The following is a 26,414-nucleotide window of genomic DNA, read 5'->3' on the forward strand; positions in this document are numbered from 1 at the left end:
CCATTATTTTTTTTTTTTTGAGGCAGAGTCTCCCACTGTCGCCCAGGCTGGAGTGCAATGGTGCAGTCTCGGCTCACTGCAAGCTCCACCTCCTGGGTTCACACCATTCTCCTGCCTCAGCCTCCTGAGTAACTGGGACTACAGGAGCTCACCACCATGCCTGGCTAATTTTTTGTATTTTTAGTAGAGACGGGGTTTCACTGTGTCAGCCAGGATGGTCTCGGATCTCCTGACCTCGTGATCCGCCCGCCTTGGCCTCCCAAAGTGCTGGGATTACAGGCGTGAGCCACCATGCCTGGCCTTCATTATTATTATACTTCTTAACAGTGATCTGTAATCAGTGGTCTTTGATGTTACTGTTGTAATTGTCTTGGGGCACAACAGACTATGCACCCATAGAAGGTGAACTTAACTGATAAAAAGGTTGTATGTTCTGACTGTTCCAACAACCAGCTGTTTCCCCATCTCTCTGCTTGGACCTCCCTCCTCCCTGAGACACAACAATATTAAAACTAGGCCAATTCTGGGCACAGTGGCTCATGCCTGTAATTCCAGCACATTGGGAGGCCAAGATTGGCAGATCACTTGAGGTCAGGAGTTCGAGTCTGGTCTGGCCAACATGGTGAAAACCGTCTCTACTGAAAATACAAAAATTAGCTGGGTATGGTGGCAGGCGCCTGTCCTCCCAGCCACTTGGGAGACTGAGGCAGAAGAATTGCTTGAACCCGGGAGGCAGATGTTGCGGTGAGCTGAGATCACACCACTGCTCCCCGACCTGGGCAAAAGAGCAAAACTCTGTCTCAAAAAAAAAAGAACCTGAGCCAATTAATAATAACCCTACAGTAGCCTCTAAGTGTTCAAGTGAAAGGAAGAATTGCACATATCTCACTTTAAGTCAAAAGCTAGAAATAATTAAGCTTAGTGAGGAAAGCATATTGAAAGCCCAGATAGACCAGAAGCTGGGCCTCTTGTGCCAAACAGCCAAGTTGTGAATGCAAAGGAAGGGTTCTTGAAGGAAATTAAAAGTCCTATTCCAGTGAACCATGTGATAAGAAAGCAAAACAGTCTCATTGCTGATATGGAGAAAATTTTAGTGGTCTGGCCAGATCATACCAGCCACAACTTTCTTTTAAACCAAAGCCTAATCCAGAGCAAGGCTCCTAACTCTCTTCAATTCTGTGAATGCTGATAGAGGTGAGGAAGCTGCAGAAAGAGTTGGAAGCTAGCAGATGAGTCCATGAGTTTTAAGAAAAGAAACTGTTTCCATAACATAAAGGCAAGGCTACAGGTGCTGATGTAGAAGCTGCAAGAAGTTATCTGGAAATTAAGATCATTGATGAAAAGGGTCACACTAAACAGCAGATTTTCCGGCTGGGCACGGTGGCTCAAGCCTGTAACCCCAGCACTTTGGGAGGCTGAGGCGGGAGGCTCACGAGGTCAGGAGTTCGAGACCAGCCTGGCCAATATGATGAAACCCCATTTCTACTAAAAATACAAAAATTAGCCGGACGTGGTGGCGCCCATCTGTAGTCCCAGCTACTCGGAAAGCTGAGGCAGAAGAATCGCTTGAACCCAGGAGGCGGTTCAGTGGTTGAGTGGTTCAGAGGTTGCAGTGAGCTGAGATTGCACCTCTGCACTCCAGCCTGGGAAACAGCGAGACTATCTCAACAATAAAACAAAACAAAAAAACCGCCAGGCTGGTCTCGAACTCCTGACCTCAAGTGATCCACTTGCCTTGGCTTCCCAAAGTGCTGGAATTACAGATGTGAACCACCATGCCCAGCCAGCAACCACCATCTTGATCAGTCAGCAGCAATCAACATTGAGACAAGACCCTCCACCAGCAAAAAGATTACAATTTACTGAAGACTCAGATGATTGTTGGCATTTTTTAGCAGTAAATTTTTTTAAATTAATGTACTTTTTGTTTTTTTAGACATAATGGTGTTGCACACTTAATAGACTGCAGTATAGTATAAACATTTTATATACTGGGGAACCAAAAAAATGGGTGGCTTTGTTAATTGCAATATTAGCTTTATTGTACTTGTCTGGAATAAAATCTGCAGTGTTTCTGAGGTATGTCTATATTAGGTTAAATGAAATGTATTTTACTTTTGAGTTTTACTTTTTTAATGTGGCTGTTAGAAAATTTGAAGTTACTTATGTGAGTTGCATTGTATTTCTATTGGACAGCACCTATATTATTACAGCCTATCATCACTTAAGTCAAAATTTATACAAAGAATAGTATGCTCTAACAAAAAAACTTCAACTATGGCATTGACCTGAGAATCAGGCAGCAAGGAAACTGATGTTAGATGCTAGGAACATTATGATGCAGAGAACAATATATAAAACTTACCTGCAATAACTTGGAAGGCAAGTAATGTACCTAATGAATTTGTAGCTTTTGGGACAAGGTTGGAAAACAAATTGTATTTTAACTGGTACTGGTTTCATTTGACAAGGTGTTATATAACAGAAAGAGATGAGCTAGAAAATAATTGTTTAGTTTCCAAGTATGAATGAAAAGCAATACAGAGGGTCCAGAAATTTGGGAATTTGTAGGATTAGAAGAAGCAGTTGCTGCTGCTCCTTTTTTTTTTTCCTTTTTAAATAAATTAGAGACACAGTCTCCCTGTGTTGCCCAAGCTAGTCTCAAATTCCTGGGCTCAAGCAGTCCTCCCACCTTGGCCTCCCAAAGTGCTGGGATGAGCCACTTTGCCTGACCAGTAATTGCTGGACACAACTGAAAAGGCTTTTGAGTAAATAATTAAAATTCATTTTTTTGGCAGGATCCAGTCAGGGTTATGAACATCACTTCCATTGTTAAAATGTCTGAAAGGATTAAGGTAATTCAGAGTAAAGGCCAGCTTGAGAGGGAATTGCTTTTCAGTTGGATTAGGGGAAAGAGACTAAAAGGTATGGATTCCCTGCTAAAGCCAGGTAAACTCAAGGTACCCATAGTTAGGTAGAGAGAAATAGACACATTGTCTCATGGGGCAAGAAAGCGAAGAAAAGTAGTAAATCTAAGAGGCGTATCTTAGAAAAAAGCTTTGGTTCTGGACATTGGCGCTTGGAACTGGATAGTATCAAATAGATAAGCCTTCTAATTTTTTCATGGAGAGGCATAGCCAGAAGTCTGAATAAAGTATAACTGCTTAATACATAATGATCTTGCTCTCTGCCCCGTGCCTGCCTAACCTATTTGCTTCCTGAGAATTCTGCTCTGCTAAGGAGTCACTTTCTGATATCCACTTCACTTTTAGTGGTAGAAGATAACAGACGAGGAAAAGCCTTCCAGAAGGCAGAACCTAGAGGCACGGAGAACAGCAGACTTAGAAACTCCTCCCAAGGGTCAATCAGAGCATTCCCCACCTTCCAGGACAGAGAGCCCTTGCACAATCTGTTCAGCCTGGCTTATGAATTGCTATGAACGACTGACTGTTGTCTTATTTTCTTCTTTTGAACTGGAGCATTTTTTATATTCTGTCAGTGTGTATTGTGTGTGTGAAGGGAGGTAGATTACTTGTTTTAATAAATAGGTCTCTGTGAAGAGGGGCTGCATCTGGACTTGATATAGAGGTGATTTCCCCATCAACACAGATCCTGTCCTTTGAGCTTGCTGCTGAGATTGGATGGGATATTTGGATTACCTTCTGAATGGAGGGACAGGTGTGTTTTTTCTTGTGGGAAGAATAAATATTTGACTGCAGGGGGACTAGGGAGTCATGATTCTTCATAAAATAATCATAGAATTGCCCTTTCCTTTAATTCTTAATGTCAGGCATGGCCGTATACTTTTTTGTAACAAAACGTGAGTGGAAGTTTAAGAGCAGAATGTGATATTCCACGTTTTCTTTCACTTTTGGCGAGGCAACCTTGGAAGCATGTATCAAGTGTAGCCTGGTCCCCTGAGGCGCTATCATGATCAGATCTCCCTTACCAACCTGAATTGGACATTTGAAATTAGTGAAAAATAAACTTTTGTTTTATCAAAGCCATTGAGCTTTTGTGATTGATGTTACTGTAGCACAACTTCACTGATTCTCATTAATGTGTTAGATTGTAATTTTGGTCAACAAATGTTCACCCAGTATAGTTGTTCAATAAATGTTTGAATCAAATATGTAAGAATTTGAGGGCAAAAGAAAAATGTAAAAATGCTAAAACTGCCAAGATCCAGGTCTTTGGCTTTTATTCTTTGTGTGATAGCCAACTCACATGTTGACTACGGGTCCTCTAATTATATAGGTAATATGGCAGGGATTATTCAGGTAACAGACACAGGGGAAAATAGAAAACAAGCTTGTAAATAGGAGTTCAAAGCAGTACATAGGTGTGGTTTAGTGGATCATTTAAAGCATTGTTTCTTCTATTTCTATTGATACCAACTCAAATTAGGATTGTTTACAGTCTGCAGAAAGTGTTGGAATGGAATCGTTTTGTTTAAAGGCAGTTTTTTTTTAATGAAGGAAGAAACCCCCAAACCATGTTTTTTTTGTTGTTGGTTGGTGGTTTTTCCCCTAGCCATTGCAGCAGTGGCAGAAACATCAGTTTTAGTCCAGTGCTAGAGCAGAGCCTTTTCTTCAGATGACACCTTAGGCAGAACTCCAGTGTATAAAACTAATATTAATGGGGCTGCTCTGACTTTTATGAGGACCTGGGGCCCTCTTCTCTGCTGACACAGTATCCTTTATGGAAACAGTTTGAAATTCCCTATATGAAGCAGATATACCTGCCGTGGCTATCTCTTCATTTTCAGGAGTTTGGGTTTCTTAAGAGTAGCCTTAGATCTTTCTTTAGTCCTGATTTATTTAATGTTTATATACAGTTTTAACAGTTCCGACTGATTTCCAAGTTTAAAACTGGCTTGGAAGATGTACAGTAGAAAGGATGATGGGTACAGTAACCTGGTAAGTGGAGGATGGAGAGTGGATATCACCAGAGTTGGGAAGAAGGCAGGAAAAACAAGTAGAAGAAATGAAAAACTGTAATTATGAATGTTTTTAGTTCAGTGTTCTAGGGCCTATTTGATAACCATAAATTACTTTTAATGATGAATTAGAATCATTAGACAAAGATTAAATAACATTCTGAGCTTCCTGCCAAGGAAAGTAGGTAAATGTGTAATTGATTCTGTAGGAATTTTTGTTCAAGATATAACTATTTTAAATAACTCATGTCCTAAAAGTTTTGAATTTTAGAAGTTTTTGATGTATTTTTAAAGCAATACACAAATAATTAAAAGTAGTTTAATTAAAATAGTTTATAATTAAAGCTTAAAAGGAACTCAAGTTAAATTTGAGAAAATGAATTTATATTGTGATAATATGCCATTACTATCAACATTTCAACAAGTTATAAGAATGATACAGGCCGGGCGCGGTGGTTCACGTCTGTAATCCCAGCACTTTGAGAGACCGAGGTGGGTGGATCACCTGAGGTCAGGAGTTCGAGACCAGCCTGGCCAATGTGACGAAACCCAGTCTCTACTAAAAAATATAAAAATTAGCCAGGCGTGGTGGCAGACGCCTGTAGTCCCAGCTACTCAGGAGGCGGAGATAGGAGGATTGCTTGAACCCCGGGAAGTGAAAGTTGCAGTGAGCAGAGATCACATCACTGCACTCCAGCCGAGGTGACCGAGTGACACCGTGTCTTAAAAAAAAGATACGTAGTTGATATGGTTTGGATCTGTGTCCCCACCCAAATCTCATGTTCAGTTGTAGTCCCCAGTGTGGGAGGAAGGGCCTGGTGGTGATTAATCATGGGAGTGGTGTCCCATGGTTTAATACCATCCTCCTTGGTGTTGTCTTGGTGATAGTGAGTTCTTGTGAGATCTAGTTAAGCGTATGTGGCACCTCTTGCCACCCTCTTGCTGCCCTGGTCATGTGACTTGCCAGCTATCCCCTTTGCCTTCTGCCATGATTGTAAGTTTCTTGAGGCCTCCCCAGAAGCAGAGCAGATGCCAGAATCATGCTTCCTATACAGCCTGCAGGACCATGAGCCAATTAAACATTTTTAACAAATAAATTACCCAGTCTCAGGTATCTCTTCATAGCAGTGGGAGAACAGACTAATACAATAGTATCTAAAAAGCATAACCAGTTCTGTTCTGTCATGGCTATTTTTTTAGAATATTATAATAACTTCAGGCCATTCAATTGAAAAGTTTTAATTGCAGTATGCAATTAGAATGACTTAGTTAATAGAATTAATGTGGAAGCCAGATAATTTTAAAATTATCTGGGCACTGTGGCCCAATTTATTTTTGGTAGAGACAGGTCTTACTGTGTTGCCCAGGCTGGTCTCAAACACCTAGACTCAAGTGACTCTCCCTCCTTGGCCTCCCAAAGTGCTGGGTATTATAGGCATGAGCCACCCTGCCCCTCCTCTGGTGCATTCTATAGGATGCTTAGCACTTGTCCTGTTGGAAGACAGGGCTTTTCTGGGAACCACATGCCTCGTTTTTGCATTCTTGGTGAGTAACATAAATACATATATAGAACCTGAAAAAAACATATATCTATTTGCTAGAAGGCATAAAAACCGAGAATAAGATTATAATAGGTACATTTATTAAACACTAAGAGATGAGGTTAAAAAAATAATATATATTATTGCTATTTTGTATGTTTCCTTCATTGGTCTTACTAAAGGAGGCGGCTTGAAAAGCAGTGTATTTTGTCCTCAAGTAGTTAGACTAAGTTAGACTAGACATTGTGATACAATGTTTAGGTGATTGGGAGGTGGGAAAGGAGGTTAAACTACATTAAGATCCAATTTCTGTTGTAGTCATAATTTGTTTTGAATCAAGAGCAGTTTGAATACTTAACCTTATTCATAATAGGCAGCTTCAGATCTTTAATTGTCCCTAAAAATTCAGTCTACTCTTAAGATGAACATTTAGTACATTTTAGTACATTTGATTTGAGAGTTGTGAGTTACTGCTGCTTATAGCAGATCACTTTCCTGCTGTTTCTTGGATAGCAGTTAGGAATTACTGAGAACTATCTTTTTGTGTGTGTGTGTGTACTATTTTAACCTGGTAGAATGGCTTTTAAAAAAAAACCTTTATAGTAAATTTAAAGTAGTCTCTTTTTTTTATCTGAAGGGGAGAGGAAAACTAGTCCCCAGAGCTTGTGGGGACAAGGTGGAGCCTTAGGAAAGAGTATTGTGTATTATAATAACTTGTAATATTGCTGTGTATCCTTCGTAGTTTCTCTGACTTTACCTGTGACACTGAGGATTTTATCCGTTAGGTTTCTGAAATAAGTCCTCTGTGGGAGTGGGAAACAACAGGGGAGATTTGCCAGATTAAAAAAAAAAAAATGTGAAAAACACATAACATTAAATTTACCATCTTAATGTTATGTATATTCACATTGTTGTGTAACACATATCTAGAATTTTTCATCTTGCAAAATTGCAACTCTTTACCTTTTAAATACCAACTTCCCTTTCCCTCTCTCCCCCATTTGGCAACTGCCTTTTTTCTTGCTGTTTCTATGATTTTGACTACTTTAGGTACTTCATATTCATGGAATCATAGCTGTCCTTTTGTGACTAGTTTATTTCACTTAACATAATGTCCTTGAGGTTCATCAGTGTTGTAATGTGTGACAGGATTTCACATGCTACATACACATACTATATACATACAATAGAATATTTCACATATAATAACGTATGTGGCTGGGCGTGGTGGCTCACGCCTGTGATCCCAGCAGTTTGGGAGGCCGAGGTGGGCGGATCGCCTGAGGTCAGGAGTTCGAGACCAGCCTAACCAACATGGCAAAACTCGGTCTCTAATAAAATTACAGAAATTAGCCCGGTGTGGTGTTGCATGCCTGTAATTCCAGCTACTCGGGTGACTGAGGCAGGAGAATAGTTTGAACCCGGGAGGTGGAGGTTGCAGTGAGCTGAGATCACGCCCCTGCACTCCAGCCTGGGCAACAGCAAGACTCTGTCTCAAACAGACAAAAATAGCCTATGTATATACTAAAGTTTCTTTATCCTTCCTAGATTTTTAAATTCACTTTGATTTAATTAAACTAAAACTAATTAAAATTGCATATATTTATATACAGGGAAGCTAACTTAAAGCTTCTCTTCCTGTGAACTGGCCCTGGTAGGGAGTTGATCTTTAGCAATATATGCAATATAGTTTGCGCAGTTTTCCATCTTACATCCTGGCTGCATCCATTTTCAGCTGTGTGACTTCAGACAAACTATATAACCTCTTTGTTTTCTCATTTAGAAAGGAGGGGGAAAAATAATAACCTCAGTGTAGTTCGGAGCATGACATGAGTTAATATATGTAAGTACTTAGAATAGTGCTCAACAAGTAGTAAATCCTTACCTTATGTGTTTAGCCATCATATTTATCATTGGGGAGAGTAGGACACTGTTCCCTTAACAAGGGCTTAACTAGTACTCCAGATTTAATAAGGTGAAGTGAATATCTCACTAGTCAGTGTACTAATTACAGGTCACATAGTCTTTTTCTCACATATTTGTGGTAAGACTATAAAATGAGATCTTCTGTAATACATATTAGAAAATCAGTTGTTTCTGGTTATGTTCATATGTATGGTATATGAGATAATTTGGAAAACTATAAAAATGAAAGATTAATAAAAGATTAATTTCAAATGGGAGGAAAGGAGCAGTTTATAGAAGAATAATGATCCAAATCTAAGGAGATGGCATTTGGGGGAAGAGATTGCTTGATGTTAAAGCAGAGATGGTGATTATCTATCAATCCATCTATATTTTTAAAATTATTATTATATTTGGTAAAGGATAACATTTAGTTTTAAGAACCTACCCCTAAAGTATTAACTTCTTTTAGTATTAGTGAAGTAATATTTTTAGGAATTCATATCTATAATTTAGAACTATCCCCTTAGAAGAAAAGTTGAAAAAAACCTCTGAAATATCCATAAGAATCTGAGGAATAATGAAACTTTATAATACATGAGATATTGTAGGATTATCCGGTGGTTCTGTTAGATGATTTTTATGGCAGGTGAAGCTGATTAAAGGGAAAATGTAAATAAACTTTTAGAATCAAATGAAGTAATTTCATCAGTGCTTAAAAAAGTTGAAGGCAGAAAATATGAAAGACTTTGATAAGAACAACAAAATCTTAATGGCACACTATTGATAAAAGATAATGTCTCATTTTTATCAACCATACTGTAATTCATATTTATCTAATGTTAGCTATTTAAATTAAATACGCGTGTTCCAGACTTGATAAATTGGTTAAGAATTTATCTTAAATGTTCTATTAGCTCTATTGATAAATAATTAGCAGTTAATTTTAGGAAGAGATATTTAGGATTTTCTTGTAATATTTTTAATAGAAATCCAGGCATGCCCTGAGTTATTGATACTTAACTAATATTGAAAATTAGCCTTATCTTTGTAACCATGTTTTTTGTGTGTGTATGTGTATATTTCATTATTTAAATTTTCTGTTTTCTTCTCTTCAATTCTTGCCCAGGTATGCAGAAATTGTTTTTCTTTTGTACATATCCCTTTTGCAAGCTTGTTTTATTGGTAGGCCTTGAAAACAGCCATAATCACAGGACAGAGATACTGTCAGTGCAATACCTCGCCAAATGAAAAGGAACCATTTTGAGGTGGAAAATAGACATAATAAAAAAAAAAGTGCTGTTTATAAAGTTCTTAAATGTGTCATGCACATTTCCTTGTATTTCTGTTTTCATTGCTTAAATTTTTTGCATACTTTTCCTCAAATATTAATCAAATTTAAATAAGCACATTCATTTCTTTATACTGCTAGCATGCACTATTGCTACAGAATATAAAGGCTGATTTACAAATATTTCAGGTACCTATGTGTCAAATCTACCTTTGTGGGCTGACCTAGGAGCTGTACTGCCAATTTTATAATGCTTGCTTTTACAGCAAAACTCTTGGAAACAGTTACCTGTACTTGTTTACAGTTCATCTCCTTCCACTTTCTGGAGTCTGTACTAGGCAGGGTTTTGTGCTCACAGTTCTTGTCAAGATCACCAGTGATTACCACAATGTTATATCCAAGGATCGTTTCTTAGTCCTTATTTTACTTGACTTTTTAAGTATTTGACACAGTTATGTTCTTCTCGAAATGATTTCTTCAGTTTGGCTTCTGGACACCAGTTGCCTCATATCTCACTGGCCACTCTCAGTCCTCCTTGCTGGTTCTTTTTAATCTCTGCTTGTCAAATTTGGAGTGCCACGGGATTTCCTCCTGTCTACATTATATTCCAGATGACTCTCAATACCTAACATAAATGCTGATATTGTCAGGCCATATTTCTACCTGAACTCCAAACCCATTGACTGCCTTATCAACACCTTCATTTGGATATTCAATAGGCATTCAGAACTTTCATATTTCAAAATAGGCCCCTGACTGGCACCCCTCCCCTGCAATCTTTTCTACCTTCAGTTTACCCTATCTCAGTCAATGGCAAGTCCATCTTCCTAGTTGCTCAGGATTAAAACAAAACAAAACAAAAACCTTGGGAGTGTTTTTAACTTCTTTCTGTTCTTGCTCCTCACATGATAACCTGTTATCAATCCGTTAGCAGATGTCTTTGACTCTGCTTTAAACATATTTTCTGACTGACCAATTCTACCCCTCCTCATCAATACCCTAGCTTGGGGCCACCATCATCTCTTTTTAAGACTGTGTCAGACCATTCCTGTATTACTATAAAGAAATATCTGGGACTGGGTAATTTATAAGAGGTTTAATTGACTCAATTCTGCAGGTTGTACAAGAAGCATAGTACTGGCATCTGGTTCTGGGAAGGCCTCAAGAAGGTTTTACTCATGGCAGAAGGCAAAGGGGGAATGGGCACGTCACATGGTAGAAGTAGGGGGAGGTGAGAGACAGAGAAAGAGAGTAGGAGGGAAGGTGCCACACGCTTAACCAGATCTCTTAACTATTGCAAGAACAGTGCCAGGACAGTGATGCTAAACCATTTACGAGAAATCCGCCCCCTTGATCCAGTCACCTCCCACCAGCCTCCACTTCCACCATTGGGGATTACATTTCAACATAAGATTTGGTTGGGGACAAATATCTAAACTATGTCAGGGTCTTGCTTTGTTGCCCAGGCTGGAGCGCAATGATGTGATCATGGCTCACTGCAACCTGAACCTCCTGGGCTCAAGTGATTCTACTACTTGAGTCTCCTGAGTAGCTGGAACCACAAGGCATGTGCCACCATGTCTGCCTTGCCTTTTGTTTTGTTTTGTTTTGTTTTTTGGTTTGTTTTGTTTTGTTTTTTGTTTTGTTTTGTTTTGTTTTTGGGTAGTGACGGGACCCCTCTCTGTTGGCTCAGGCTGGTCTTGAACTCCTAGGCTAAACCGTTTCTCCTGCCTCAGTCTCCCAAAGTGCTGGTATTGCAGGCATGAGCCAACACACCCAGTCAGCTTGAACTTGTAACTTGCTAACTGCCTTATCCTTAGAACCTAGAACAGTGACTGGCACGTTGTAGCCGTACACATAGTTGTTGAATGAATAAAATTATATTCTAAATTTTGTATTATGAATTTAATTTGTGGGATACACTCATTTTAATTTTTTTTTTTTTTTTTTTTTTTTTTTTTGAGACGGAGTCTTGCTGTGTCGCCCAGGCTGGAGTGCAGTGGCCAGATCTCAGCTCACTGCAAGCTCCGCCTCCCGGGTTCACGCCATTCTCCTGCCTCAGCCTCCCAAGTAGCTGGGACTACAGGCGCCCGCCAGGTCGCCTGGCTAGTTTTTTGTATTTTTAGTAGAGACGGGGTTTCACCATGTTAGCCAGGATGGTCTCGATCTCCTGACCTCGTGATCCGCCCGTCTCGGCCTCCCAAAGTGCTGGGATTACAGGCTTGAGCCACCGCGCCCGGCCCCAATTTTTTTTTTTAATTTGTGTAAAAATGGGGGAAGGTTTAGTAAACTGTGGGAACTAGAGGTAAAGCAAAAAAATTGTCTTTAACAGTTCCTAATCACCTATAAATTATGTGAAAATATTTAATTTAGAATAATGTTTATATTGAAGTATAATGTGCATTCAAAAAATGTACAGATCATATGTATATAACTTGATGAAATTTTACAAAATGAACACATAGGAGAACTACCACCCAAATCAAGAAACATGATATTACCAGCAACCCAGAAATCTCCCTGTACTCAGTCATATATTTCCCTCAAAAGTAGGCAGTCACCACTCTTCTATCACCATGGAGCACCCACTCCCTTAACATTTAAATAATGTTTTTTTAGACTGGGCTCGGTGGCTCATGCCTGTAATCCCGGCACTTTGGGAGGCTGAGGTGGGTGGATCACCTGAGGTCAGGAGTTTGAGACCAGCCTGGCCAACATGGTGAAACCCTGTCTCTACTAAAAATACAAAAATTAGCCGGGCATGGTGGCGGGCACCTGTAATCACAGCTATCGGGAGTAGTAGCTGAGGCAGGAGAATCACTTGAACCCAGGAGGCAGAGGTTGCAGTGAGCTGAGGTCATGCCACCACACTCCAGCCTGGGTGACAGAGCAAGACTCTGCCTCAAATAAAATAAAATAAAATAAAATAAATAAATAATTTTTTAAAGAGCAGTTTAGATGCTTAGTAAAATTGAAAGGCAAGTATAGAGATACACCTTACCTCCCTGCCCCTGCACATGCATACATACCCTTCCCTATGTCAACATCCCCCATCATTCAAAGTGGTTCATTTGTTACAGTTGATAAATTTGCTTGATGTATTATCACCCAAAGTCCATACTTTACATTAGGGTTCCCTCTTCGTGTTTATACATTCTGTAAGTTTGAACAAATGTATGCCATGCATCCACCTATATTACATCATACATAGTATTTTCACTACTCTAGAATAAAAATACCTCTGTGCTGTGCCTATTCATCTCTCCCTGCCCTTTAATTCCTGTCAACCACTGATCTTTTTTACTGTCTCCATAGTTTTGCCGTTTCCAACGTGTCATATGGTTGGAATCATTGCCAGTTGTTATGAATCTTATATAAATGAAAATTTCTTTATATATCACACACGATCCCATTCCCTGTGTATAAAGGGAATACATAGGGAGTGCGAGGGGCTTCTTTTGTTCAAAATGCTTTGAGAGTCATTTCTGTTGCATGTAGGTTGTTGTTAATGTTCATTGTTTTAATATGTTCCATTGTATGAACAAATACGATTTATTTTTCCATTCCAATACTGGTGGATATATGAGTTTTTCTAGTTTAGGGTGATTACAAATAACGTTGTGTAAGTTTTATACTTGTATTTTGGTGTTAAGTGTATGCATTTCTGGAGGGTGTGTACCTAGGGAAAATGGTTTGAGCTATAGGGAATACATAATTTCACTTTTAGAAGATATAGACGAAAGATTTTCCAAAGTGGTTGTACTGATCTACACACCTACCATCACTGTGGGAGTTTCAGTTGTTACAGTTCTTTGCCAACAGTCTGTACGGTCTGTTTTAAAATTTCTAGTCATTTTGTGGGTGTGTAATGATACCTCATTGTGAATTAAATTTTCATTTCCCTGATATTTAACAATGTTGAGTACCTTTTCTTACTTTTATGGGTCATTTTGATGGATTATTACTTTCGTTCCTCCTGAGCCTGATAAATAGTGGATTTCTAAGAATGACTAGCTACCATGTAGGACATTAATACAGCACAGTAAAATAGTGTTTTCCTGTCATCTATACTTAGATATGAAGGAAGATGTAAACTTATGTGCCTGGTACTGATGACTTATATTTAAGGTACCTGTATTAAGTTGGTATCCAAAGGAGAATTATTTAGGGCTTACTACATTAATTGATTTTATGGTGAGAATTTGAAAGTATACCCAGATGTGTATGAATGAATGCAGTGATTAGAATAATTGGGTATAACACTTTTTGGGCAATTAATTTATTATCTTTAGTGAGCAGTTTGTGGTCTCATCTATATCAGCTTAATCTTGTAACATCTCTTTATGTATTATTTGCACATAGAAGGCATAGAAAAGTAGAGGACAAAGTTTTTCCAGATCGATTATTACCTATATTGGAAGTTCCTTCTTAAGGAAGATTTGTTCATTTAGGGAGATTGTATTTTCTGAGAACTTTGAGTGAAGCAATTATTATCTAAAGGGACATATGAACTAATTAATGTAATTAATTCTACTATAAGCATTTATACAGGAGATTACTCTCCAACTAGTCTTGAAGGATAGGTAGAGGTTAGTTAGATGAAGAACAGAGTAACTAGAAAATAGTCTAGGCAAGAGAAGTAGTGCATGCAAAGGTGTGACATTGGGAGAGGACATGTAATTTCATGCTATTTTTTGGGGCCATTTGGTTGCTTCTCATCTGTATTTGTTTTTTGGTTTTGTTTTTGGTTTTTTCCTGTAGATATTAGGATCAAGGAAGAAGAACCTGATCCTGAAGAGTGGCAGCTCAGTGGTGATTCTACCTTGAATACCAATGACCTAACACACTTAAGAGTACAGGTGGTAGATGAAGAAGGGGACCAACAACATCAAGAAGGAAAAAGACTTCGGAGGGTAGCTTGCACCTGTCCCAACTGTAAAGAAGGTGGTGGAAGGTATGCATACATGAAACATATGTATTTTTAAGAGTGCTAATATCATTCTAATGTTTGAAATGCTGCATGCTATGTCATTTAATTATGAGAAATTATTCATTACATGATCATTTTGGGTGTGTGTATGCGTGTGGCAGAAGTTAGAGAACAAAATATATGGAATTGGATTTTCAGTTCTAAATGTTTTTTAAACTGAAATTATTAGTTTGCTGTTTCAAAAACAGTATAGCAGATGCCATTTAACAGGCCCATACCAATCAGAAATTAGCCTGTTTGCACACCAGCAATGGAAGTTGCCTTAAATATAGATAAAAAGTTGATTTTAAAGATAAGTTCATCTGTGGCTGATAAGCATAAGTATTTCCATTTTCAGTAGAAGTGAAAAATAAGCCTTAATAGATTGAATTTTTTAAAAAATGAGATTGTATTTCAATTCAGTCTTTTTAAAGGTAAACATTAAGACAGAATAACATGACTGGAGTAAACTCAAAATGATCAGAAATTATGTTAAATGTGGATGTACTAAGCTTAATAATTTAGAGATTGAGACTCAGATCATCTTAAAAAAAAAAAAAAAAAAAAAAGATCCAGACTGATGTTGATTATAAGGAACACCTCAAATAATTGGCACAGAAATATTGAAGATGAGGGATAGGAAAAGATTTATCAGGCAAGTATTAACAAAAAGAAAACTTGGATAGCAGCGTTAATATATCACACGAGGTGGGATTGAGGTGAAAGCCCCAAATAAGACAGAGATGTATTTCTTGTTAATAATACTGAATTTCCACTAAGAAGATTTAATAGTCACGGTCCCTTTTTTGTGCAGCTTTGAAATATATAGAGCAAAAATGGATAGAACTCTAAAAGCCATACTTAACCAAATACCTTGTCATGGTGAAAGTTAACATACCTTTCTTAGAAATGCACTGTTTAAGTAGATAAAATGTACTTGTAATACAGTAACAAACTTGATCTAATAGAGCTTTTCTATCTGCCTTTGAGTTGCACATTGGCCAGCCCTTTGCAGTAATAATAATTGCTAACAACTGGTAACATTGAGAGTTTACCGTTTTCCCAGTGGTGTTAGAAGTGAGACATAGAGAGGTTGAATGACTCTTAAGAGCACACACAACAGGGATTCGGACCTAGTTTTACCCAGAGCCTTAACCGTTAAACTGTGCTGCCTCCCAAGTGACTCTCCTTCTACATCGGATCCTTAGGCATTCATGTTGTAATTAGTTTAAAAGTTTGTTTTTTGACATATTTTGATCAATGAAGATTGTGAATTCTAGCTAGGCAGTAACTTTTCTGAAATTCATTTTAGAGGGACTTTTAAGATAAATTATTCACAAAAGTCAAATCTAATGGAGGCCTTTTGTTTCACTTATTCTTTATTTTAAAATGAAAATGTTTTAATTTATGTTTATTAAACTAAGACATGCTCATAAAAATGCAGAAATATAGGACATTTAAAAACACCAGAATCCCACCCCACTTCAAGATAAGCTAGTAACATGTTTGTATATGTCCTTCAAGATGTTACGTGTATTTTAAAATAGAATCATCATCTTCTCACTGTTTTATATGTCTGTTCTTGTTTGGTAATTTTTGTGACCATATTTTCAAGTCTGTATAGTCTGCATCGTTTTTATGACTGTATAGTATTCTGTTGTATTCTATTGTATGGATGTAGAGTGATTTAACATCTTTTGTTGGGAATTTATTGTTATAATCTTACATGTATGTCTTGCACATTTGTCTGAATATTTTGTTTGTATAAGTTGGCAGAAGTGAAATTGCTGGGTTAAAGGTAATTGTCTGCTAGAAAGGCTAGTTTGTACTCTAACCAGCAGTGTATGAGAGTATCTAGTTTCCCACATCCTTGCCAACAATGAATTTTACAATTATTTTTAACCTTTGAAAGTCTGACAGATGAAAAATACCTTAATATTGTCTTATTTAGTATATTTTTAAATTACTTGGTGAGGTTGAGCATTTTTGGGGATATTTTGCCATTTTAAAATTTATTTTTTTAATTGTTTTTTTTTTTGTGAATCTGTTAATTTATGTAATTGTCATGTGCAAATATTTTTTCCCAGTTTTACATTGCCTTTAACTTTTTCAGTGGTTTACAGAAGGCATTGTTATTACACAAGTAAAGAAACAGTTCCATCACTTACAGCTTGCAAAGCACAAAAATTTTAAGTTGATCAGCCTTTCCTTTATTAGATACCTTGTTACCATGCTATTACAAGTTTTCCATATTCTGAGAGTTATAAAAATGTTCATTTATATTTTTCTAGAACTTTTGTGACTTCATTCTTCAATAGCTCACTTATTCTAAGCAATAAAAATTGAGATTCCTAAGAAAAGAAACTATATTGTTTCGTAGAGCTTGTTTGAACAAAATTCAGGTAGTATATGTGTGATAGATACACTTGTATAAATGACAGTTTTGTACCTAATTAATAGAAGCATAACATATGTAGTAAATCCAGACTATTCTGAAGTATTCTGCAAGGTGATACAGATAGTAGCTAAAAAAATTTTTTTTAGAATATTTGTCTTTTTTTGCAACCTTTTTTTTTTTTTCAAAGAATATGGGCAAGATGGCATTTTTAGAGAACGAATTTTATTCATCCTTAGAGAAGTAAATTTTATTTATTTGTTTACCTTTTAAAGTAAGATGTAAAATATAAAATATTTAAAAATTGTAATTATTTAGCAAATATTTATTGAGCGGAACCGGCTTTCAGAGACTGTTTAAACTAGTGAGAGATAAATAATTGTAAGTAAAATACGTTCTAGAGGCATGATTGTTAAATAGGTTTTGTATGGATTAAACATCAGTCCATATTTTTAAAATTGTGCACAATCTGTTTTCTTTGTCAGCATTTCAGTTTATGTCCTGTTTTTCCCACCCTGAGCAGAGGAGAGTGTATTTACTTAACTTTTCTTAACCCCTCTACCCACAGTTGAACTTCCACTCTATCTTAGAATTATTAAATTATTGGGAACAAGTTTAGACACTCAAGAAATAGAAATGTAAAATTATTAGCTTTTCCTTTATTATAGGCATTAGTGGTGTAGATATTAATCAAGAAGAAAACTTTAAATCTTTTCTTACCTGAAATTTGTTGAGAAATTCACTTCAGTTCTCTCCCTTCAAGCCTTCATATAACATGCCGTAAATCCACATCTACCATATCTGTATCTTATCTTGAATCAAATTTTCTTTTTAAATAGAATTTTGGGCCTGGATATTGAGCTTTTTCCTTAAATTATATATGTGTGCAACCCTGCCCCTATGTTTTTTCTTTCTTAGATGCCTATCCCATTTTCAAATATTTCTTATCTCCTAATAATTCAGTTAAAAATACCTTCCCTAGCTTCTTGCTTCTTTGAGAACCCAGATTTGTTGCTGTTAATTTGTTAGTCTTGTGCTTTGTTAGTGTTCCCATGCTAAATTTTGCTAAGTTTGTGAAATACACTTTTGAGTTTGTAAAAGCGCGTTGATTGACCTGAGTCGTAGGCTTAGAGGAGAGGCATGAAATAATGAATACACGAGTGAACTGAATTGGGTTCTCTGTGAAATTGCTATGGTGAACACGATACGTAAAATTGGTTTGTACACCAGTAGCCACAAACATTGCTGTTTTTCTTAGGGCTTTTAAAATAATAAAATAAATTTAAAAATCTAAATTAAATGGAATCAATATTGGCTTTGGTTGATGAGACTTTGGCATTGCAAGGGAGCCAGAAAAACCTGTTTCACTCAACTCAGCTCTTTGAAGAGAGTTGTAGAAATTGGGGGTGGACTGGAGCAGAAACTAGAATTGTGTTAGATTATGACATCCTTGCCCTTGAGACAACAGCATGACTCCTCCTTGTCTTTACTTATGCTATTCCTCTGCCTGGAATGCCTTCCCTCCTTTCTATCTAAATCCTACCCACCTCCTCCACGAAGCCTTCTCTAACTACTGGAGCCCACATTGATGTCTCCCTGTTCAGAACACCTATGGCATCTAACAGCCAGCACTGCACCGTTTAGCACTGTTTGTCCTATGGCAATTTCACATGCTACTGAGTGTGAGTACATTAAAATATAAATGTGGGGAAATATGCATTTTTCCAGTAAATTTGAAAAACGATAGGTGTATTGTATACAGGAGGATTTACAGGCTATAGAAAGTTTTACAGGATATGACTAAACTGTGAGACTGGGGGAGGAGGGGAGTTGGGGAGGGGGCTAAATGTACTTTTTAAAAAAAAACTCAGAAACATTGTAAAGTTTATAAAAATTGTTTTGTCCAAAGTGTCATGTTTTTTAAAAACTAATTTATTCAGTAACTAGCCTAATTTTTTAAAATTTATTTTAAAAGGTTGAGAAATAACATTTTCTGTAGTGTTTAATACTATTCAAATGATCAAATTCTGGGATCAAAAGTTTTCTTCTTGCTTAGGCTAAGATACCTCTGTTCACCCATCTAATCTCATATCTTCTAAACCCTGTTCTTGGTATCAAATACTGAAATGTAATAAATGTCAAATTTGGTGATGTGGAGAAAACTATTTTTAATCTCTTGTGTCTAATTTTGGCTTTTACATGGTTAATATGAAGGGAATTTTAAATGTAAAGATAATTTTGATTTGTATTTATTTCATCTAATGCTAAGGGAGTTCAGACCATTGCTTTAGCTAGATTTTAAAAAAACCTTTCTCCAAGCCAGTGTATATTCAGGGTGTGGCCACACAAATATGAATAAATACTCTTAAATCATGTTAAGGTCTGCTAAAGCTTCCTGTATCTTTTAATTGTACCTGTGATCAGTTATGCATTCATTCTTTGGTTTAACTATATTTTTGATTATCTGACACCATGACTTTTGAATACAGACCACATTTAGTTTCCTATATAATTAATTGGATAAGGCTTATGCATAGAATTTGTGAATGGTTCTGATAGAAGAATAAATAGCTTTATTGTACATTCTTTACATATGAAATGTCCTTTTAATTACATAATTCTTGAGCATATTTACATTTGGACAGCAATCACATTAATTCTGGAGTAAGGTTAATATATAAAATGTATATGCTTGAAATACATAAATTTTCATTTAAACTGATTTTAAATGGTTTTGGTTTCTGATTGACTTCATAATGATAATGTCTTCTATTTAAAATTCAACATGGGGATATATTATATAAATGGTAATGTCCATTTGAATATTTTCATATAAGGTATATATTATTCTGTGTGTGTTTTTTAGAGGTACCAATCTTGGGAAAAAGAAGCAACACATTTGTCACATACCAGGATGTGGTAAAGTCTATGGGAAGACCTCACATCTGAGAGCTCATCTGCGTTGGCATTCTGGAGAACGCCCTTTTGTTTGTAACTGGATGTACTGTGGTAAAAGATTTACTCGAAGTGATGAATTACAGAGGCACAGAAGAACACATACAGGTTACTAATATTTACTTTTAACAGACGAAAATGAATTACAGGGCTACATAACTGCCTTGACATTTTTTTTTATTATTATTATTAGCATTTCTTACTGAACTGAATCTTTAAAATACAATGAATTACATCCAATTTTTACCTTTAGGAACACCATCTTAATAACACAAATTCCAAAGAACAAGTCAGTATGGCTTATCTTCTAAAATAAAGTTATTTAAGTAGACTTTGGGTAGCTCTTGTTGACATTATTGAATGCTTTAAGCCACGTTTATGCTATTTTTATTCTGTTAACATTTTTAATTAGTTATCAGCTTTTACTCTTAATCTATCCTATTCTTTTCTTTCTCCTTAACACTGTAACAAAAAATACTCCTGTTTCTTCTGATATATTTGGGCATTTCACCTTCTCTTTTGTTTTTAGTATCTCGGAGGTAAGGGAAAGGTATTTCACCGAGGAATAACCAAGGCAATGTTGATGTGAAGACTTTCTCTCATTATATTATTTTTACATAGTGTTGTGTGGTTGTTAAATGAAATGGACCTATGACTGATCTACACTGAAACCTAACAGTATTAACTTAGAGACTTAGTTTTCTCCTACTACCATGTAAATGATTACAGTGTTCATCAGTCTATGCTCAACACTGGAGAATTGAAAAATACGTATTTACAATCCCTAGAAAGCTTGGAAGAAGCATGGTGAAATGGAGAACAACATGGATTTTGAAGTCGTCTGGATTCCAATCCAAGTTCCCTATTAGGTTAAGCGAATAAACTATCTCTGACATTGCTTCACATCTCCTACTTTGGCCCTTCAGTATTGTATAAAATTACCTATGAGGTCTGTAGTAGTACACAGATGCTCTAATTGTTTTAGTTCCTCTCTCTCATTGGGTAGGTAGAGAGATGAGATGAACCTATATGAAACTGCAACAGACTATTAAAGTAGGTAAGGCTGCTGGGCATGCCTGCCCATGCCTGTAATTCCGGCACTTTGGGAGGCCAAGGAAGGCAGATTCCTTGAGCCTCAGGAGTTTGAGACCAGCCTGGACAACATGGTGAAACCCTGTCTCTCCTAAAAAGACAAAAAATAGCCAGGTGTGATGGTGTGTGCCTGTAGTCCCAGCTACTCAGATTCATTTTTTCTACAGATTACTCATTCTTTTTGGATCTCAAACTTGTCGTGTCATTTCTTTAATCTAGAAATACCCTGTTGCTTTAATTCATATTTAAGAGTTGAAGGTTTAGTATCATGAACATGGCACGTTAGTATTTTAGTTATAGCGTGAAAGAATATACTTTTATTTAGACTTTAAAGTGTGTTATAGATTTTTTTTTAGCTGGCATCTTAACACAGGTATTTAAAACAAACAGCATAGTTGAGATATTAAAGTCTTATTTGAATATCCATCTATTATATAATATATGTTTGAATTTTGCTATTCATCAAAAAGTAAAGATGAAAGATTTATTTTAAGGAGGAATATTCTCTAAGAGAAATCTTACAGGGGTAGCTTGTAAAATGAATACAGTTTTAATAGACCCCTGCTCCCATCCTTACCTTTCAGCATTGACTGACTTTCTGTTTTGGGGGAAATGATTGAGCTATTAAAGTTGAATTTTTAAAACCAAGTAACTTAATTTTTTTCCTAACAGGTGAGAAGAAATTCGTTTGTCCAGAATGTTCAAAACGCTTTATGAGAAGTGACCATCTTGCCAAACATATTAAAACACACCAGAATAAAAAAGGTATTCACTCTAGCAGTACAGTGCTGGCATCTGTGGAAGCTGCGCGAGATGATACTTTGATTACTGCAGGAGGAACAACGCTTATCCTTGCAAATATTCAACAAGGTTCTGTTTCAGGGATAGGAACTGTTAATACTTCCGCCACCAGCAATCAAGATATCCTTACCAACACTGAAATACCTTTACAGCTTGTCACAGTTTCTGGAAATGAGACAATGGAGTAAATATTACACAAATACTTATTCATTGTGGTTATTTTTATACAGTAGTGAGAAGAATATTGTTCCTAAGTTCTTAGATATCTTTTTATTGATGTGCAAAAATTTTTGGATTGACAGTAACTTGGTTATACATGACACTGAAATGCCTTACTTTGTATGATATTCCATAGTATATTAAAAATGGTAAAATTGCATGGGTTTTGTAGGTACTTTTGGAATCTAGAAGAAATGAAATTTTACCAAGTTATATAAAGAGAAAATTGAATTTAACAATGCGAATGGTAGTCTAACCAAATGCATCAATCCTGTGTGGTTTAGTGTAAAAATGAGAACATGTTGGTATTTATCTATTGTAAGATAAAAAAGCTGGTGGGTGAAAGAAATCATGTTATGATAAAAAATTTTGTAATTTTCTTGATGACTGGAATTTTTATTATGCATAACTGACAAATCAAGTTTCCAAGCAAATGTTACATAGTGTAGGCTTTACTTAGCTTATCAATTTGTCATTTTGAAGCTAATTATTTTAATTAGGTTAACTATGTACAATATTTTAAGCATTACTCTTGTAAGATTTTGAAAACTACATTTTAACATGGAACTCTAGGGATAGTCACCTTTTAAATCCTGTTGAAAAGCCATGTTTAAGATTTAATTTGCCAAAATAATGTCTTGTTAATATTCTTTCAATAACGAAGTTGGGCAATATAACCAATGTTTGAAAAAGTTTAAAATGTATAAGTTGAGGCATTTGGGTGGTAAGAGAATGTTATAGTGAATTATCCCTTTTCTTGACTATTGGAGGACCAAAAAAATAAGGTGTATTGCGTCTTAGCAGTGATTTTTATCCAATCTTGTTTCCAAAAACCATGTCTCCCAGGGCCTTAAAAGCCATCATGTAAATTACCAGTAAAGTATAACATATGCAAACATAACAAAATCACTTCCATAGTGACGATACTCCAACCATATGGATATTAGTCATAGAAAAACTAGAGGTTTTATGGTATTTTTTTAAGTCTTTTTTTTTTTTTTGTCTAGGTAGTCAGTCTGCACTTAAATATCAATCATTTTCCTTTTTTGCTTCTTCCCTTAAAATTTATATGTATCCAGTACATTTAATTGAGAAACGTATGTTTTTTATTATGCTGTATTTTCTTTTGATTTTTTAATTATTGTTTATATTTTCAATTTAAAAATGTACAAAATAAAGTTACATTGCTGGTCTTGTAAGAGCTATACAATTTTCCTAAATGTATACCTGTAACTGCAGCAGTTCACCTATTTCAAAAATTTGGAATTGTGTTCATTTGTTATTCTTAAGACCACCTCAAATTTAAAGGCTACCTTATTGTACGTTTAAAGTGTATTATAACAGTGTGGTAGTTAATAAAACACTATTTTTTTTTCTTTTGAGTTTGTTGTATTCCTATGCATTAAAAATATTGCAGTGGTATGGGGTAAGAGTTGGTGGTTTATTTTTCTTCAACTTGGCTTTTTATTTTTAGATTCTTGATTTTAGACACTGAATTGTAAACAGGCATGTTTATTTGAAGAAGAGATATATGGAGACACTGGTCATTTACTAATATTTTACTAAGTAAGATTGAGCTTATTAAATACCATTTTTGGAAAAAAGTGTTAGTGTTAGCCCACATTGATTCATATCAGTTTTATCAGTACCATTATTGTTTCCCATTTTAAAGCAATGCAGAATATTTTGATTTATCGAAAACCCAAATTTACATTTAAACTCCTGAAAATGATAAGACAAGCGTTGGTAACCATGGCAGGAGTTACTTGAAAAAGTTGTGTTTTGAATTTGCATGTGTTTGATCATGATAAAGGCAGAGTAGGAAGAAAGTAATGTGATTGTGTATTCTAGATATTTTAAAGTAAAAATCAAATTTATTAACACATATATACAGTGGGGGTAAATATGTCCATTTTCTGTTTTCCAGGCCCAGTCTGACTCTGTCTGTAATAGCTGATTGCATTGGAGAACTCTAGACACGCATAAACATGGACAGTTTTTCTAAATGTGAGACTTAAGCTTGTGATGTAAAATAGGAAGTTCTACTTGGAATAATACAAATGAACCACTAGAATTTACAATTATTTTGAAGTTACAGGGATTAGATTTTGAATCTTTAAACTCCTTTAGGTAACTTTTAGAATTTTTAAATTAAGATTAATGTGAAGAGAATGAAGTGAGCAGCAGGTGGTTCATTTGAGCAAACTGCCCATTAAGTCAGATTAAACCATTTGAGTGATAGAGACGTTTTAAGTAAGTCATACTGAATTTTTACAGTAAGTTTATGGTGTATTTTGAATCCATAGGTATCCATGCATATGTTATGAATTCATAGAGAATGAATGCAATGAAGAAAATAAGTAGTCTTGAAAATTATTTAAATTTTTAGATTTTTTTAGTGCTCACTAGGAATATATTAGTGAACTTTGGAACTTTTACCAAAGTTATGTAACCTCGGTGTAGATAATTTTAAATATTTCTATTTTTATATTTTAAAATGTTGAATATACTCTGGAAACAACATTTGAAGATTTGCTCTGATGTCAATTTTTTCTGGTTATAAAATCTATTAATATTGTATATGAGTATAATATTTCTCAGGGTAGGTATACTCTAATAGGTGTTAATTGCTTTATTTTTGTAAAGGCTAGAGTTAGTGCATATTGAATATATTTATGTACAAATAGTTCCTATTGTAACGTTTAGTGGACTCGATTATCTGTATACCTCAAATTTTAATTTAAGAAAATAATCACTTGAAGAGCATCTAATTTTCTATAGATTGAGGCTTAATTATTGAAAAGTGACTCAACCAAAAAGCACATAACCTTTTAAAGGAGCTACACCTACCACAGAAAGTCAAATGCCCTGTAAATAACTTTGGTCTTTCAAAATAGTGACTGCTTAAGATACTTAAAAATGCACATAACATATAATCTGAAAGCATGTCAAACATTTCATAGAAAATAGTTCTGAAACAGTATTGTTCATCAGAAATTGCTGGGGAGCATTTTAAAGATTCCATGGGCCTGGTAGCCACCTCAGCTTACTAAATCAACATCTCGGGATGGAGTGTATATGTGTTTTGAAACAGCTGCTCAAGTGGTTCTGTTAAACACTCCTGTGTTACAATCACTTAAAATAGAGCAAGCATCCCCTTAGGCTCTTAATTGTTGTTTAAATTCCAGTACTGCCTACTCGAGATCCAAAAGTTTTGTTTTTTGAAAAATTTGTATTGTGTTCAATATTTGAAATTTGGGGTTGCATAAATGATTATGGAATCACATTTGGTTTTCAAATATATAAACTGACATGTTATGCTACCTGTTAAAGAATTTGGTTTTCAGTTTTAATTATATGAAGCTGGTAACAATCGTTTTCATTGTAAAATAATTATTTTTCACTAAACAGTATGTTTAAAACTTACTGCCATGAATGAGTACTAAGTCTTTTGTTGTCTGACAATAAGCATGAAACAAATTAATTCATATCTTGGGTACAAAATTTGATATTTTAGTGAAATCACCTCAATTTTATTTAGTGTTGAAACAAAAATACATTGACCCTTTGCCTTGTTCAGACAGATTTGCATATGATGTAAATATATATTAGTGGCAGATGCAAAGTACTGTAGAAACCTAAAAGAGGGAGAATTCTGCATGAAGTCTAGGAAACTCAGCAGCAGAAATGGCGTTTGCAAAGGTACAGTGTGGTATGTTGTGTGATGGGGGTACTTTGTGAGGGACAGAGTGGATAAAATTTTAAGAGGGGCTACCAAATTGCAAAAGAGAAGAATTTATTTTTTTATGAGTGATTCCTAGTTTTTTTTGGGATCCTACACCTCCCCAAAAAAATTCAAGTCCAGGGTTTATTGTTTGTTTGTTTTTTCCCTATATTTGACAGGGTCTGTCTCTGTCACCCAGGCAGGAGTGCAGTGGTGCAATCATGGCTTACTGCAGGCTCCACTTGCTGGTCTCAAGCAATCCTCCCCACTTCGGCCCCTTAAGTAGCTTGGACCACAGGTGCGCATCACTATGCTCGACTAATTTTAATTTTTTTTTTTTTAGAGATGGGGTCTCACTATGTTGCCTAGGCTGGTCTTGAATTCCTGGGCTCAAGTGATCCTTCCATTTCTGCCTCCCAAAGTGTTGTGATTACAGGCGTGAGCCACCACGCCTGGCCAAATGTGCGGAGTTGAATACACGTAACAAAATTGGAGTCTAAAGGGTATACAAGGTGGTTTTTTTTTTCCCCTGTTGCTTTTATTTGATGTTATGAAGTCTTTATGATATGAATATGTTTTTAAA

The 26,414-nt window shown here is 35.8% G+C and overlaps 1 protein-coding gene across 1 annotated transcript in view; it reads left to right on the plus strand.

The window, feature by feature from the left end:
- The window catches only part of SP3 (Sp3 transcription factor), a 57,447-nt gene extending 31,916 nt beyond the window's left edge, over positions 1 to 25,531 (plus strand). Inside the window, exons 5-7 of the mRNA XM_030916439.1 lie at positions 14,438 to 14,630; positions 19,907 to 20,103; positions 21,760 to 25,531. Coding sequence (XP_030772299.1) covers positions 14,438 to 14,630; positions 19,907 to 20,103; positions 21,760 to 22,076 — 707 coding nt within the window. The 3' untranslated portion in view covers positions 22,077 to 25,531. The remainder of the gene's footprint in view (positions 1 to 14,437; positions 14,631 to 19,906; positions 20,104 to 21,759) is intronic.
- The last annotated feature ends 883 nt before the right edge of the window (positions 25,532 to 26,414 follow it).

The sequence above is a fragment of the Rhinopithecus roxellana genome, chromosome 14 (genome assembly GCF_007565055.1).
Source record: "Rhinopithecus roxellana isolate Shanxi Qingling chromosome 14, ASM756505v1, whole genome shotgun sequence".
Taxonomy (NCBI): domain Eukaryota; kingdom Metazoa; phylum Chordata; class Mammalia; order Primates; family Cercopithecidae; genus Rhinopithecus; species Rhinopithecus roxellana.